General features: G+C 54.3%; 1 protein-coding gene across 2 annotated transcripts in view; it reads right to left on the bottom strand.

The window, feature by feature from the left end:
* Nucleotides 1-18,017, bottom strand: part of ARNT2 (aryl hydrocarbon receptor nuclear translocator 2) — a 146,957-nt gene that overhangs the window by 73,163 nt on the left and 55,777 nt on the right. For both annotated transcript variants that reach the window (XM_021680694.1, XM_044917843.1), the window contains exon 6: nt 749-851. In XM_021680694.1, coding sequence (XP_021536369.1) covers nt 749-851 — 103 coding nt within the window. The remainder of the gene's footprint in view (nt 1-748; nt 852-18,017) is intronic.

Raw genomic sequence — 18,017 nt, forward strand, 5'->3', positions numbered from 1 at the left:
CTGAGCCCTGGCACCTTGACAACCACCTGGCGCAGGCAGGCCCGCAATATAAATGTGTCGAATAACTGAATGAATGAATGAGAACCATCACCTCGTTTTAGAGCCTCCAGAATCCCACACACCAGGCAGACTCCCTGTCAGGCACCTCCCGCCCGCTCCCGACAGGGCCTCGGGGTATAGGACGGTCTCAGCTGGATGTGAAGTCTCAAAACCCCAGTTCTTTCCTCTTCAGGGACAGAAACTTCTCTAATTACCCCCAAGGTCAGTCACTCCTGCATGTCCTCAGCAGCCATGTGCCAGCCACACTCTGCTGCAGGCCACGGGGGCTCAGGGAGGCTAACTCGGGGCACTCGCAGAACCGAGATATTTACACCGAGAACATCAATCGACAGTATCAAGCTGAAATTCTAATTAAAATGTATGATTTGGCACAGGAAACCCAAAACTATGAAACCGACCGATCTTACATAAACTATGTTGCGAAATGCGGAGCCTGGAGGGCTTGAAGAACCGTAGAAAGTTGAGACCTAGGGGACAGGGGAAGCCAACCCGGGAGAGGGCAGAACGCAGCGGGAAGTCAGGCAAAGTGGGACGGGAGGATGAGGGACGAGGGTCCTCCCGGATGGACCGCGGGGGCTGCAGGCTCGCAGGCCACAGCTGGGACCCCGATGTGGGGCAGCAGCAGAGCCCATGGCAGGACAGAAGGAGTGGACCACCCACAGCCACGGCCCCCCAGCACCCCACACACCTCATCCTGCAGATGAAGGACCTCCGTGAGCCCATGCACATCCTCATGGAAGACTGCTGCCCCTCTTTCTTGACCGTCCCCGTCTTCAGGTCCAGGATCCGGCCTAAGTGAGAGAGGGACACAGGAGTAAGCCTCTGCCTTTGATGGGGGTGTGGGGTCGGGGCGGGGGGAGAGCTTTCTCCAAACACTCTGCAAATGAGGACAGACAGGGCTGCGCAAATTGTTTCTTGGATCCCCAGCATTCTGTCTGGGAACACGCGGAGCCACAAAATCCATATGGTTCTAAATGCCCCGTCTTCTTCAGAGGGCTGTCCACACCTGCTGTTCCCGCTCCTTCGGATGCCACCGTCTGGAGTGATTCCAAGTCGGTTTCTCCCCATCACTTCATGGAGACAGCATTTGCCAAAGTTGCCAGAAACTTCCTTGCTGCTGATCCCAACACCCACTTTCCTTGGTCTCCGCTCCTCTCCTCCCTCCCCTCACCCCTCAGCGACCTCAGCTGGGCCACCGAGTCTCCTCCCCCTGGGCACCCCGACCAATTTTACCCACTCCAGGGATGGCAGCCTGGATGACGCTGATAATCCCGTGCACACGCCTCTAGCACCACCCCTCCATCCCCCCGGCCCCCGACCATCACCAGCACCTCCCACTCCTCCCCAACGTCAGCAGATGCACCGCCATCCACACGCAAGTCAAGCTCGGAAGGCCAGACGCCCTGTGGGAGTCCTCCCCTCCGTCACCCCCTGCACGCCCACCGGTCTGTCCATCTCCTCTGCCTGCCTGCCATCCCTCAATGGAGACTCACGGGCTCCCAGCCTCCAGCCTCCTGCCGGGGCGCCTCGCACATGGCCCCCGGCTGTGCCCACAGCACGCACCTGACTGCCCGCCTATGGGAGCTCCTCACGGGGTGTTTTGGAACTTGGCCCTGTCCCGCCTGGGCCTTGCCCCATGGCCCGCCCTCCGGCATCCTACAGAAGTCTCCCTCTACAACACCAAACGGCCACGGCTCCATCACGCGTGTGACCCGGGCACTCAGCCTTGCTGGCCCATGGTGGCTTTGTTTGTTTTTTCTTTTTCTGCAAAATGGAGGCGTCAGATCTCGTGCTCAGGATTGCGGTGATGGTGTGTGATCTCAAACGATCACGTCACACTCCTTGGAAATCTTCCATGCTCCCCACTACGGATTCTCAATAAACCCCAAGTCCTTCTGCCCACCCTGAGGGGCCCCCCCCCAGATCTGGCCTCTGGGGCTGCACCTGCCGCACCCCGCCTGCCCCTTCCCCCGCTGCTCCAACCCCGCCCAGCTCAGCCAGCTTGCTGTCCCTACCCGCCCCCTTGTGCTACTCTGCCTCCTGAGGCTCTGGGCCTTCCCAGTAGCTCCCCCTTCCCTTCGCCCACCTCCTGCTTATTGTCCCAACTTACCCCTGCATTTATTAAATGCCTACAATCTGCTGGGTGCCCTAGAAGCACAGAGTTAATCAGACAGAGGACATGAGAGTCTAGCAGGTAAACAGACAGCAAAACCCAAAGAACAGGATGGGGGGGCGGGGGAGGGAAGCGGGGATGCTGTCAGGTGGGGATAAATGCTCTAAACAAAAATAACGCAGAGTAGGAATAAAAACATGACCAGAGACCCACCCCTTTGCAACAAATCACTCAATGGGTTCCCATCACTTGAAATTACAAGGGCCCTGAGGAAGACCCCCCCGAGGCCAGGGTCTCACTGCGCCAGGCGGAGAGGGTGTGCAGGGTGGGGGGGCCAGCGCCTGGGGGGCTCTCCCTGGGCTGGAGCTCGTGCCTCGCGGGCTGTGCCCCCCCAGCACCCACAGCGGTAGCGGGCGCACGGCCATGCCCACGGTGGCCCGAACATCTTCAGGCAGGACACGCCCACCAGACTTGAGCCCCGCGGAGAGGTCCGCGCCCCGTCTGCCAAGGGCTGTGGTGCTGCCCGAGTGGGGGCCCCGGGCGGCGGCCGCCCCAGGGCTGACACCTGTCTGTCCACTCGCAGACGGCTGCTCCTTGCGGCTGTTTCCAGGGGAAACTGTCACTCACTGTATCATCGACCAAATGGCAAGTGGTTTCAGCTGTGAAGCAGGCCAGCCTGAGAGTCTGTCAAATTCCAAAGTGTGCTCTGAAAATAAACCACGGCTGCGTAACACACGAGCCCTGGAATACGAGGAAATGAGAAAACACGTTTCCATGATCTGCAAAGGACCCTGAGAGACGATGGCTGCCACGTTTGTTTCTCTGTGTGCTTCTCCAGTTTCCTCGGGCACAGGGGGCCCCCTCTCCAGGCTCCTTGGGGGAAAGCACACTTAGCTTTATACAGCGGATGTGTTCCTGAAAGGTGGTCCACGAAACTGGGTTTTTGACAAATCTGAAAGCAGCGGAGACGTACAGAGGCAAGTGGCCGCCCCCCAACACCGGGCAGTGAGTCCCGGGAAAGGGGACCGGGGATCACGCTCCATCCCACCAGCAACGGGGCATCGGGCTTACTTGCAATGGGGCTCCCCTGCAGGGAAGGGGACACGGAGCCGTGACTGCTACGCGCTTTGCTTCCAGTCTTCTCTCCTGGCCCACAGAACCCTCGGGTCTGCTTAGAACCATGGGGCTGGATTCCCAGGGCTGGTCCCAGTGGGTCCCTCAAAGCACAATCAGTCCGACTCCTTCCAGAGTCCAACCTCATCCCCGGGGTCGGAGGACTCACTCTGCAATGCTGTCTCAGAGCGGCCCCACTACCAATCCATCCCAGCCTGCTCCCCTCGGCGGATGCTGAACGCCCAGCCACGCGGCCACCTCTCATCTCTGTACTCCTCATGCATGATCCCTGCTCCCCTCCTCCCCTCTGGGGTGCTCTCTGGAATGCCCATTCTGCAACAGACAGACTCCTACACCCTCGGCTTCTTTCAGAAGTTCCCTGAACCCCAAGTTAGCAGACCAGCCTGACTGACTGCTTCCCCAGCAGCATGTCTTCCAGAGAGGAGGCGTGCCCTCCCATAACCCAGATGCCACGTGGTCAGAAGTGGGCCTGCCTCCTCCTCTGGCCCCAGAGCCCTTCCACACGGCACTCCTGTCTATAACCCGCAGCTCCTTCCGGACGCATGGGTCTGCCTGGCGCACCTGCTACGTCTCGGTCTTCCCACCCACAGGTCACTCCTCGTCCACGTCAGACTCCAGCTTGTTACACGTCTCTCTCTTCACCTCCAGGCCTGCCCGTCATCGGACTTGGTCCCAGCACCCACGTGGAGGATCCCCCAACATGCCCACTCAGCGCTTGCCCTCCTCCCAGTGGCAGCCACCTCTCCCACCATGACGTTCTGGAATACGAGGCACCCAGAATTTTACATTCGAACACGCTGGTGGCCCTCCCACTCTGGTCCCCCGCGTCACCAAGAGTCCAGCATCTGAGCCCTCAACACCTGTGGGCTTCCCTCCGTATGTCAGTGATGAGCTTCCTTCCGGGCGTGGATCTGTGGATCCGCTCTCAGAGTGAGCAGGGCCCACGGGGAACCATGGCCAGCTGTGGCCCAGAGTCCAGCCATCTTCCCACACAAGCAGCACCTGTGGGAGATGTTTTTCTGGACTTGATGCACGGAGGGGAACCATTTGTGAGTGAATGGCAGAGCCCCAGCCTGAAGTATCCTATTCCAGAATGAAGAGGCAGCCAGGATCAGAGGCGCAGCCCCTGTGTGAGTGGGTTATGGGGGTTTGAGCAGGCTGCTCCATGTTCTCGCAAGTGGAAGTCAGGACCAGACATGCCTGTTCTGAAGGTTATGTGGAGAGCTGAAGACTTACATGCAGAAGCTCAATCAACCCCCTTCAAGAATGAGAATATAAGCAGTTGGCGGCTCCAGGCAGCAAGCCCGTGAGCTCCAAGATGACAGCAGCGCCCTGGACTGGAGCGCCATAGGTCGGGGGGGACTCCCCTACAATCAGCCCAGCCCTGGCCTCCAGGCTTCTCTGAGTGAAGAGGGCATTCTGGAAGGTTCTAGAATACTGCATACAACACTGTCTCTGGCTTAAAGGTTGGAGAACTACTTAATTTCCCCTTAAAGTGCTTTTATTCTAAAACTAAAGCAGTCTTTTGGAAAAATCAAATATGCGCACACATACACACACGCACAGTAAAAACCCCAGACAATCTTCCCGTCGAGAGAAAAACACCATTAACAGTTGGGCATATTTCCTGAAAATCTTTTTCTACGCATGCCTACTCTTTCTTTTCATCAACTGAGGTGCCGCGGTATGTATTTTCCCACCTTATGTCACAACATAAACTCACAAGAATGTAACCATGAACGTTATTTGAAAGGCTCCAAAGCATCATTTTGCATAGATGATTTACCATTGGACACGAAGTTATTCCCAGGCTTTCCACATGGCAAATAATGCCGTGGTCAGTAAATGGCTAGAAAAAAATATATATATATCCATACCATCTTAGGACAGATTCCCAAAAATGGAATTACTGCATCACATGTGGATAGGCTGTCAACACCAACACCTGGTCTACTCTAAGCCTTGCGTGAACCTACGGTGAGTTCTGGACTCCACTCCGTGTTTCCAATCCATGACACGGGGAGAATTATGACACATCCCAGGGATTTCAAAGACAATTTTTCTAAGTCGAAAGCATAAAATGCCCTAGAACAGGAGTTGGCAAACTGTGTCATCTGACCCCAACCTGGCTCACTCTCCCTGTTACTTAAATATTTATTGGAACCCGGCCACAGACATTTACTGATTTATTTACTGTCTCCGGCTACTTTCCTATTACGATGGTCGGGCTAAGTAGTTATGAAAGAAACTACAGGACTCAGAAAGCCAAACATCTCGACTACCCGGCCCTTGACAAAAAACATTTGCTCACTGCTAGTTTGGAAGAATGCTCACAGATTCCAACGACAGAGCACCTTTCTCTGTGGGCAAAGGGCCCTTCCGTCAGTTTTCAGTAAGCTGATTTTTAAGCATTATTTAGATCAGCAGTTACTTTTTAAAAAAAAGAAGAATCAGAAGTTTGTCTTGGACAAGATCACAAAAGGAGGCTTTGTGCTTCATAAAACAGCTCCCCAGGCTACAGAAGTACAAATATAAATTAGAATTATTTCATCAAAAGAATCCTTAAGAAAACTGGAAACATCTCATCTTGGTTTAAAAAGAAGAAAGAGCAAAACAGCAAGGGAGGGGAACACGGGAAAATTATTATCAACAAAAGCGACCGCCCGGTGATGGACACTATTGGATGTTGTTCCAAAGACACGTGGCCCCCTGCATGGGGCCCCGAGGCTGGAAGGAACGTTGGTTGCTGTTCCAGGGACAACGTGTTCTTGTCCTCCAAGGCTGACCCCAGCCACCTGCACGCAGGAACACGCCCCCGGCTCAGGAATCCAAGCGGTGCCTACGGGGCCTGCTCCCGAGCGACCTGCACAGAGCTGCACCCACTGAGCCTCCTGCTCCCGAGGCCCCTGCCTTTCCCGCGGGCTCCATTCCCTCTGGCAGGTGTCTGGGCGTGACCAAGGGCACACACGCCAGTTCTCAAACTATGGTCAAGCTATTTCCTTCTCATAGCAGAAGAAGGGGCTCAGAGCAGGCAACAGAGTTGTCCCAGACCTCCCCCATCGCAACGCTCTCCTGCTGTGCCTTTATTACCAAAGTCAGGAAAGGATGCGCCCTCTTCCTACACGAGCCCACGCCCCCGGCCATAGTGATTGGCTGAGCGCTGGGCACCTGACACAAGCTGGGCCAATCACAGTACCCCATTCCTCCTCTGTGCATAGTGATTGGTTCCCAAGTTAGGACATGATCCGGCCAGGCCAATCAGAGTCCTCCACAGGCAAAATGCGACCATTCCCACCTCTCCTCTTGCTTTTTGTTTAGGAATGTGGGCATAGCTTTTTCAGCGGCAAAGACTCCAGCTTCATGGAGAACTGGATCTGAGACAATGAAACTGACTCTCCGAAAGGAATGAAGGCATCAGTTGGTGAAAGAGAAGCATCGTGGTGTTCAAATCTCTGCTACCAATAAACCCCCCCTTTTTATACCTAAAATACTCAATTTTAGTTTCTGTCACTTAGGACCGAACAGCCCAGACAAATGCAACCATCTCTGGCCTTTGACAGAAGAGGAAGGACAAGGGATTAACTTTAACTATGGATTTTACTAGGGGCCAGGTACCACGAAACATTTTCTGTGTATAATTTTGTGTGATGGGGGTTGGGGGGATGGGGTAATGGGTGATGGGCACTGGGGAGGGCACGGATGGAATGAGCTCTGGGTGTTATACATGGCAGATGAATCACTGACCTCTACCTCTGAAACCAGTAATACACTATATGTCAATTAATTGAATTTAAATTAAAAAAAAAAGTCTTGAGTACAACATTCAAAAAAAAAAAAAAATTTCGTGTGATTCACATCACAACCCGGAAAGTAGGCTCCAGGGATGTGCCAACATGGAGTAGGGAGAAGGGCCCTGCACGTGGCCAGCCCGAGAGCAGGGAAAGCAGTTGTCGGCAAGTGGGTGATGGAATATTTCTCTGCTCTGGGGCTGGCCACGCGCAGGGCCCTCTCCACTGCATGGATGGTGGCCACCCTCTGCCTGCGTCAGCATCGCACACCTAGACTGGGAAAATCCGAGGGTGGCTTTGTTCATTGGTAATTCTTGTGTGTGTGTGTGTGTGTGTGTTTATTGCTTTTTCAGTTTTTTCTCTGGTTTTTACAGACACCTTTAGATTCCGCGAGCCTGTCTCAGCCATCCCCAGGAGATTCACGGGCGTGGGTCTGCATCCGCATGTGGGTGGATTTAGGGGAGTGGCAGCACCCCTCCGGGCAGGCATGCTCTGAGGCTGTCCTGGCTTTGCCTTGTGGCTCAGCATAGTTACTAGGAGAGTCTCTTTTCACTCCCAAAGTGCTCAGGTTCAGATGACAGATGGTATACATATGGTTCCTCTTTCCAAGGTGACTGCAGAGTGAGGCATGGATCCCGCCCCCAGAAGGTTGAGAAACTCAGCTATTTCCTGCCTGTCACTCAGGCTCTGCTGCTCCTAGACGGGTGCACCCCTTGTCGTTAGGGGCAGGGGGCAGTTCTCTAAAAAGCCCCTCGGAAGAAATGGTGTGCCAGCGACGCAGTCCCTGGCTCCGCCCGACAAGGGCACAAAGCGCCCGAGTGCCCCGCAGTGCGGGAAGCGGGGAGTCAGTGCTCAGAGTCAGGAAGCCCCTCGAGGAAACCCTCGGCCCGCCCTGGCCTCAGCTGCCCGGGGCGAACCGCGCCAGGAGCACCCGGGACTCAGATGCGGGAGCACAACTGGTCGCTCGCACTTGGGGATGAACCTGAAGGTGAGACCAAATGGAACATACTGGAGAGGGCCTTCCTTCCGCTTCCCTCTTCAAATTCTTGCTCTGGAAAGAAAGCCTTTCTGCCTCTCGCTTCCCTCATCAAGGATACAGCCCTTGTCATCCTGGCGACGCTGCTCTGCTCGTCCAAATCCACACCCGATCATCTCACGGGGAGGACAGGCTGTGAGCTTCTCAAGCAGGTGAACCAAGAGCCCTGTTTATTGCTCTGGGAGCCCCGTGGCCCTAAACAGAGTGGTACCCGGCCTCGTCTCTCCTGCCAGGTAGCAGATTCCCACAAACCCAGATGCTTAGAACAACAGCCGCCTCTTAGCGCGCCGTTCTTCGGGTCCAAGTCCCGGGTGGGCTTCACTGGGTTCTCCGCTCAGGGCCCCTCGAGGCCCAAACCAAGCTGGTGGCCGGGCTGGGCTCGTCTCTGGAGCTTCTGGGGAGGAACCTGGCCCCAGGCTCATTCAAGCTCCTGGCAGATCCAGTTCCTCCCAGTGGGTGGGCCTGAGGGGCCCCCCCCAGACCACCACTCCCAGCCCCCTCCATCCTCAAAGCCAGCGATGGTACGTGGGGTCCTCCCTGTGCTAGGAATCTCTGTCTTTCCTTCTGTCACCAACTAGATAAAACTCTCTGCTTTTTATAACGGCTTCTCAGATGGGGTCAGACTTAATTGGATGATCTCCATTTTCTAAGGTCAACTGACTTGGGGCTTTAATTACTTCAGTAAAATCCCTCCCCGGCAGAACCGAGATGCACGCTGGACTGAACACCCAGGAGTGGGACCCCTGCGGAGCCTGTGAAGATACTGCCTGCCATGACCCCCAACAGGGGGGACCTGGGACAGAGGGAGGGGCTCAGCCCATGGCCAGCCGGGTTCACGGAGTTCGCAGTCCCGGAAGACCGGCGGAGATGCCCCTGTGGCAGTGACTTCGGCTCCTTGGCGGGGGAAGTGAGTGGCAGGCTCTGTGTGTCCCCCACTGGCCAGTTCACAGTCCTTTATTCACTACGGACACTGGCACTAGAGTCTGATAGGGGTTTTGTAGGGACACATGGTTTCCTACAGCGACCGGGGAAAGCTTCCTTTCCCAGCTCGCCTTGGAGGCTGCACCGCACGCTACCTTCCCAGACCATACTCTGGCGGGCTTCTCCCACATCACACAGGATGCTCGCCACTCGAGCTGGGAGGGGATCACGGGGGTGGGGATGTGGTGAGTTAGGGCAAAAATGGACTACAAAAGACAGCCCCACCACCCTGGGAGGGGAATACACCACACAGAGTAACAGATTCTTCCTTCCAGAACAACACTGTCCCAAGAGGATACGTGGAAGCTTCTGGGGGAGGGGGTGGGCCCGAGAATGGGGCCGAGTCCCGTCCGGCTGCAGCTTGGTGGGAGAGGGGCTGGTAACCACAGCTGGGTTGGCAGAAGCCCACAGGGGAGCCAGGCCTCAGGCTGCCCTGCTGTCACCCACCCAGAGGCAGGGGAGCCAGGCACTCCAGATGTCTTGAAATGTGCTTCTGAGAGACCCATCCGTTCCTGCATGTTGTTGGCAGTGAATTTGGAGTGTGCTTCGCAAAGGCCACGCCCTACAGTAAAAGCAAAACTTCTAACCGCTTCAGCACTGTCTGGGGAAATGCACGTGATTTGTATTTTAAAACGTAAGGCTATCAATAATTTAGATTTTAGAAGCAAACACTTGTGAAGACTAGCATTAATATTTAATGCCGCCCATCCCCGAGAGAGGGGAAGACAGATGGCCAGCCTCGGGGACGGAGTCCAGGCTGGAAGCTGTGACCGCAGGCGACAGCAATCCCAGTCAGCTCCTGGCCAGCCCAGAGAGGGAAATGTTTCCAGAGAGCAGGGACGGGCCTCCCTCCTCCGGGTTAGGACTCCAGCCTCTGGTGGTGGAACAGCACAAGACAAAGGGACCCAAGATTAGGGCTGGCGACAGGGACTGAACGGCCGCCAGCAGGCCCCACTGACACTCAAAAGCAGCCCTGCTGCCCAGCAGTCTGATTTCTGTGTCAGTCCTTCCTCGTCCCCACCCTGCCATCTGGGGATGGCGCTAAGGAGACGCTAGCCAGGCAAGGGGCGGGGGGCAGCGCAGGTCTGCACCGAGCATTGCGGAGACAACTGTGTCCCTTGGTCAGAGGCCAGGATGAGCCCTGGGGCACATCCATGCCGAGAAGCAGAGCTCCACGGTGGGTGACCGGCCGCAGCCCCTCTGCCACCGATGACCGGGTTCACAGGGCCCTCTGGAAAGCCCACAGCTTGCGGACTTTCTCCAGGGCACACATTCCAGCAGGACGATCACGGGAGCACCACCCGGAGCTCTGCTCTGAGTTACAAACTCGCCCCCACCCCCCCGCCCCCCAGCGCAGGCCCCTGCGTCCTCCCTCCCAGTCCTCCCTCCCCTGTCACCCCCGTCCCCCACCCCTCAGCCAGTGCCTCTTCTGCTATTTAATCTGCAGGCCAAAGTACAAATGCTTCATCTTGTTTAGAATATGCTGGGGTGTGCTTGAAAGAAATACATTCCTCTCCGGGTATCATGCTACAAAAATGCCAGAAACGCAGGCCTGAGGGCTTTCATTTTACCGGTAAATGATTAACCCCCCCCCTCTCCCTCCCTGGCTGCAGAAAGGCTGCCTGGCGCGTGGAAGGAGCCCAGGCTGACGTGTCCAGAAGGCGGTTTCAGGCCAAGCCTGGCCTCCCCTGCAAACTGCTAATGAAATGATCAAAAAATACAAAAATAGCAACAAAAATCTGCATCCATGCCGAAAAACAGTGCCAAGGGCCCTGAAGAGGTCTGAAGCATGGAGGGATTTTTGCAAGGAACAGTGCAGGTAGGAGGGTGGGGTGAATATGAGCAGCCCTGTGGTTCAACAGATATAAAGGAAGGGGCTGCCTGGGAATAAATATAAGGACCCCCCAGGAGAAGCCTGCAAGCCTGCAAGCAGGAAAGAGACCAGGGAGTCCGGAAGCGGAGGAAAAGGATCCCAGGTCTGGACAGAGAGGCCAGGGACAGAGCTCTCGTGTCACCTTGACTTCCAGCAGCCAACCTGCCCCGTGAAAAGGAGAACGGCCGCTTCTGAGGGCCGGCGTTCCAGTGAGAGGAGCGGCCGAGCCCCTGCCCACCCCGGCCGCCCACCGCAGCCTGCCGAAGCCTCCTAGCTCCCCCCGCCCCCCCCGACAACCGGGCCCCAATCTAGAAAAGTGAAGTTTCAAAGAAATACACACTCACCAAAACCATTTCAACTCTTAACACACATTAGGAACAGAGAACGAATAAGAAGGTGAGGAAGGGGTCAGATTAGCTGAACGCATGAGAAGATTCAGCATCTAACAAGGAAGCCATCTGAGAAATTAAGAAATTACAACAAATCCCACCGCCCCACCCCCGCCCCGGCCCAAGAAACACATTCCAGCAAAGCAGGCAATACTGAAATACCCCATCTCAGTGGTGCGGAGATCTTCCATGAATAAAAAGAAAATGACCTGAGATAGGAAAGGTTGCTCTTAGGTGAAAAACATGACTTCCGATTTGAAACCCAAACAAGGGCAGGCAACAGTGATGCTGCTGGAGGGGACCCCAGGCTGCAGCGCAGGCAGACGGGGCCCAGACGGAGCCAGCTGAGCGCAGGACTAGCACCCCCGGGGGCCAAGGCTGGGAGAACCAGGGTGGGAGGTGCACATGCGGAACACCCCCCGGGGCCTGCACCAGGCTACTGATCAGCTCATGCCTGTGAGGAAACCACCTGAGGTCAAGGAGAGCATCAACGGAAAGACGGGAAGGAAGAGTACCGCATGGAAATTCTGGACACGGAAACTGCAATGTCTCAGACGGAAAATACACAAGATGGAGAAAAGGCCAGATGAGCTATTTCAGAAGGAAAGATTAGTGAACTTGAACACAGAGAAAAAAGAACTATTTAAAATGAAATACACAGAGATAAAAAGGGATTTAAAGAAATAACGAGACCATCCGTGAGCTGCAGGACAACGCGCTCAATCTCATACACTTGTAATTGGAGACCCAGACACAGTAGGGAAAGATGAGAACAGGAGAAATATCTGAAGAACGAAAAGCTGATATTTCTTATAAATATGATGAAAACCATAAGCCCAAAGATTAAAGAAGCTAAATGAATACCAAGTACAATAAACATAAGGAAACCATACTCAGGCGAACCATAATCCAATTGTTCAACACCAGTTACAAAGAGAAAAACCTTAAAACCAGCCAAATAAAGAGAGGTATTTTGTACAGAGGGAGGAAGACGAGTCAACACCGAGTGAGAAGACAGGATTCAGGACAGCAGAAAAAACCACAGACCCACATCCCTCACGGACCAGCTACAAGAATCCGTACGCAAAATGTTAGCAAGTCAAACCCACCAACATAAAAAAAATTGGAGTACATCATTATCCAAGTGCGGTTTATCTCAGGAATGAAAGACTGGCTCACTCTAAAAAATCAAACAATGTAATTCACCCTATGAACAAACTAAAAGGAAAAACCACACTGTCATCACAATAGATGCCACCAAAGTATCTGACAAAATCCAACACCCATTCCTCATAAAACACTCAGGAAACTTGGAACAGAAGGGAACTTACTCAAGCTGATAAAGGACAACCATGGAAAACTCAAGCTGGCTCAGTATTGAATGATGAAAGACTGAATTCTCTGTACAATCGGGAAAAAGACAAAGATGCCCACTCTCACCAATTCCATTCTGCATCATATTCCACATATGAAAAAGGTCCAAGATAGTGCAATCGGGCAACAAAAAGAATTCTATTTCTGTATTCTATCACTGAGCAATTAGAAACTGAAAAAAAAAAAAGTCTACATTGGTATAAAAAGTACAAAATACTTAGAGATAAATCTGTGCAAGGGCCATACACAGACAATAACAAAATAATGCTCAAAGAAATGAAAGGAAAACCACGTAAATGGAGGAATGCACTGTGTTCATGGGACACAAGACTCAATAGGTCAGTTCTCGCCAAACTGATCCATAGATTCGATGCACCCCAGTCAAGCTCCCTTCGGGCTTCTCTGTAGGGTCAGGCAAGCTGATTGTGTAATTCACGTAAAGAACCTGGAGGAACCAAAATACCTCTGGAAAAGAGGAACAACGTAGGGAGACGAACACAGCCTGATTTCATGACAAAGCAGCAGGAAATCAAGACAGCACGGAACTGGCGTATGACCAGTGAGGTCGAAGGGCCAGCACAGAGTCTAGAAACAGACCCCCCACACACACACACACAGAGAACTGATTTTTGACAAAGGAGCAAGGGCACCTCACTGGAGGAAGGACAGTCTTTTCAACAAAGGCGCTGGAAACCAGACATCCATAAGGCGAAAATAAGTAAATAAGTAAATAAATAAATAAGTAAAGGCTCGTCATGAGGGATTAAATAAGAAATATGTGTGAAGTTATGTCACACGGGACTTCATGTAGTACGTAAACACTCGTTTCCCTTCTTCTTGGATTCCAAAAACCAAATAAAACTATCTCCTCCCCCCGCACCGGGAAAGTCTTTGTGCATAAAAATGCAAATCAGATCGTGTCAGCATCCTTTCAGGGACTGCTCCTTGTGCTCTTGGTAAATTCTAGGCACACTGTTGTCCCCCGCAGATGTCACCGGCCCTGCCTCCCCCTCATCACACGCCACGGTCCCCGTCACCTCCCCAGACTCGACGATACCTTCCTGCCACAGGGCCTTTCCACATGTCATCCCCACGGCTGGGAAAGTGCCCAGGCCCTACCCATGGAGATATCCATCCACATCCTCCGATCCCGGTTTGAGCATCATCTCAGACAGCCTTCGCCCTGCTCCCCCACCACTTTCAACACGGGAATGAGGGCCCCCACTACTATGTTCGTAGCCTCCTTTGGAACAACACTTCACCACTTTCATTGTGCATTCACTGCATGACCATCTGTTTGTCTGTTCTCCCCTGGCCACACGGATAGCTCCTTCGTGGACAGTGACCGTGTTTGCCTGGCCTACTCATGCACTTTCTGGCCCATGCTGAGTAAGTTAACAGTGGGATCACACAGAGACATGCACTCTGCCTCCCGTAAAGTGGTTTCCCCTTCGTCCATGAAGACTCACTGGTCAAGCCAAGAGGAGCTGGTGGTCTGGAAAGAAGGGCCCGTAGGGGTCCTGCCCCAGCCCCAGAGCCTCAGCTGCTCTTGTGGGCAAGCCCGGGGTCACCATCTCCACCCATGGCTGGCTCCCAGCCTTCCAGGCCTGTCATGGACACTGCTGGCGCCCCTGGCAGACCCCCAGGCCCCTCGCACCAAGCTGACCGGCAGACCCCCGCCCCAGCTGCTGACGGTGCTTCAGCCGACAGCTCACACCGCATCTTCTCAGGGGCTTGTCCTTGGGGCCGCTTGGAAGCCACGGGCGTGAGGATGCCTGGGAGTTTCACGCACCCTCCCGCTCTGTGACCAAGGACTGCCCGCTCTCTTGCCTCCCGGAGAACAGCCTCTAGTGCGACGTAGCCTCCCTGAGGCATCAGGCTGACGCTAGACCTTCCCTGAACCGCATCTTGGCCGGCTCCTTCCCTGACCTCCACGGCTTCTCCCCGACTGCCCCCCCAAGGGTGCTCCCCATGCAGGCTTGGTGTCTAGAGACTCGCCCCAGACGAAGGCTGCCGGCCACAACAAAAGGAAGGCAACCGGCTCTGACTGAGCTCTCGGCACGCTGTCTTAGGCACCATCCTCATGCCAACCCTGAGCAGGAAATGGGGCCCCCGAGATCGGGTGGTCTGGGGTAAAACCAGGCCCCGTGGCAGATCTAGCTCCAAAGCCCACGCCCTTAACTCGCCCCCTGGCCACGGCCGAGTCTGCACGTTTGCACGCTGGGTGGCGTGTGGACATTCCCAGTCCCATCCCGTAGTGTCAGCTGGGCTGTTGGGCACAGAGATGGGGTGACCAAGGGGGACTTTACACGGAGCACAAGCATGTCATCCCGAAGCAGAATGACAGCAGGCTGTCTCCTGGCACAGCCAGCTCTGCAGCTGCGCACACCCCAAAGGGGTCAGGTGGGCACTTCCTAGGTGCATTCTGTAGGGAGCGTGGGACCCCCAGACGAGCTGACCCATGTGAGGTCTGAGGTCCCCACGACGTGGAGCTCTCAGTCTAGGTCCTCAGAATGTGTGCACTCAACCCAAGGTTAAAGAATGACATTGTAAACAGCTCGTTTGAGACTAATTTCTGTCATCAACAGAAAGGGGGAAACTGAAAGCCACCCGTCGGATCGCTGCCTGAGTAAACGTCTGGCAGGCGAGGCTTTGCATTGGTGTGTAAGAAAAGAATCTATAAAAATAAAGGGAAAACGGAATACAGATGTTTTCCTCAATTAGCTTCTACTGAGGAAGCAATAAACAGGAAAGATCACTGCTATATGTGCATTTTTATTTCACCATTGGGTGTGAGTCATGACATTTCAGAGAGAAATAGGCTCTTTTTTTAGTGAGGCTGAAGGAAACTATTTTAATTTTCTTGATCCTGCTGGAGTTTCTGCAATCCAGTTATTTTTAACCAAAGCATTACAAAATACAGTCATCACGTGAGAATATTACTAAAACCTGCATCATACCAGGAAGAAGCAATGATTCCATTTGTCTTTTCATTCATCCTAAAGTAACTCAAAATAATTGTATCTGCCTAAAAACAATCCTACTGATAGGTTATTTTTGTTATCGTTTCCTTTTATAGACAGAGAAAAAAAGTCTTTGTCTATTTACTTCTCGGGCATCAGAGTTAGGACAAAAGATAGTCCATTAAGAATTCAAGGCTTGCAAGGAGGGTTTAAAAGCTCACGCTGCTCATTTGTCAAACTGTGTTGCTGACTGATGACATTGTTACATTTTGTTTCTTTTTTATTTTGACCTTGCTGAAATTTCTGTCCTGCTCTAAAACAGATCGGGGCTGTACTCTTTTATTCTGTGGGTCTTTTTTCTGGTGGGGGTACAGTAGTTCGCAACCTCTGGCTGACACTGAGATCATCAGGGCTGTTTTTAAAGTACAGACACCTGGACTTCACCACAACAGGGTCGAATGCAGAGAAACAGTCCGGAGCTCTGGCATCGAAGTTCTAAAAGAGCCAATAAAATCCTGATGTGTGCCTAGATTGAGAACCACTGTTTTAGGGGCTGGGGATTTTATAATTTTTTTTTTTTTAAGATTTTATTTATTTGCGAGAGAGAGAATGAGATAGAGAGAGCATGAGAGGGAGGAGGGTCAGAGGGAGAAGCAGACTCCCTGCCGAGCAGGGAGCCCGATGCGGGACTCGATCCCGGGACTCCAGGATCATGACCTGAGCCGAAGGCAGTCGCCCAACCAACTGAGCCACCCAGGCGCCCCGGGGCTGGGGATTTTAAGCACTTATTTATTACAAAGCTGCTGCTTTTCAAGCACTACTTGGATGTTGCTCGTTTCAAGAAGAGCCACGATAGAGATGAGAACATGGAGCACAGATCTTGAGGAGGTGATTCTTAGCACTACAAAGGAACGCACCCATGGTTCGTGGATGCGGTGAAATCTCCGGGTGAACTTAAAGCCAGATGGAGAGTCCCCAAGCCCAAGGCACGCATGGATAAGGGGACGGCAAATATCAACACTGACCCATTTGGGAGCACTTAACCTCGTCCCTCCCTTAACCAGGACACCCTCATGGCTCTCAGGAGCCGCCAGAAGGTGCTTCTCCTCCTGGACGCTGGAGAGCCCCGCGCCCCCTCCTCCACGCGGCTTCCTGATGGATCAGTTACACAGCTCGGGAGGAAGGGCTCCCCGACTTACTCACAGTGAGCATCAGGCTCACAGAAGTGGCTGTGTCCCTGCTCCCCTCGAGCCCCACTCTGAAGGAGGCTGCGTGTCCCTCTGGGACTTCTGGCACAGAGCTGTGCCCCGTGACCCACGGAAAATCCAGTCATTCGGTCCCACTAGTGCGTCAAGCCTTGCAGAGCCCGGCACACTCCAGAGTTAGACCCCTGGCCCCGACGAGCTGTTGCTCTGGTCCACCCATGCCAAGTCCTCAGATGTGGGAGACAAGGACAGCAAGAGAAAGGGGTTTGGGCCCGGTGGTGTGACAGGGTGCCATGACCTCGCGTCACGGTCCAGCTACGAAGGAAGCCTCGGGAAACGAGGCACAGCGCCCAGCACCAGCCAGAACGACACCTGCTACTAAGCCCTCCATCCAGAAACTGACTGTACCGTGGAGACGGGCAGAGCTGGACCAGAGCAGGCCAGGTCCCAAGCTGGGGGCCAAACTTCCCCTCGCCCGTCAGCTGTCCACTGCGTGCCCCTGCCTCCCCACCTCGGGCATCCCAGCACCACCCCCTTCCTCTCTGGCTCGCCCCTGACCCCCGCCTCTGGACCTGCCCTCAGCCGACGGTGGCGGCCCTCCAGTGTTCTCTGCCGAAACGGCCTTGGCCCTGGCTCTGGACTGTGTCTGGCTCTGCTTCTGTCCACGAAGACAGTGCCAAGTGGCAGGTCTGGCCCGAGGCAGGACCCAAGCATCAGGCAGTGAACTCAGTCAGAAGGAAAGCAGGCGAGGGGCTGGAGTGAGCGTGAGAAGCGGGGCGAACCCAGGAGAAGAGCACTTCTCAGGAATTAAATGCCCCCGCCGGAGCTGGATGGGGGACCGACTTCCCGGTCCCACCAGATCCAAGAGGTGCAGAGAAGCAGGGGAGACAGTGCGCTCCTCACCCCCCACCCTGGGCAGGCCTAACCCCCCTGCCCACGGAAGACGAGCATCAGCAGGTGCAGCCGGGGTGGGGGGTGGAGGTGAGGAAGCAGGGGGCAGGGGAGCTGACATGACGCGCCATCCGTGATGCTCAGCCCTGAGTGAGCACCGCGTGAGGATGGGGAGGAGCCTGGGGGACTCAGCCCTGGGGCTGTGACCCT

Source organism: Neomonachus schauinslandi, chromosome 9, assembly GCF_002201575.2.
Source record: "Neomonachus schauinslandi chromosome 9, ASM220157v2, whole genome shotgun sequence".
Classification (NCBI taxonomy): domain Eukaryota; kingdom Metazoa; phylum Chordata; class Mammalia; order Carnivora; family Phocidae; genus Neomonachus; species Neomonachus schauinslandi.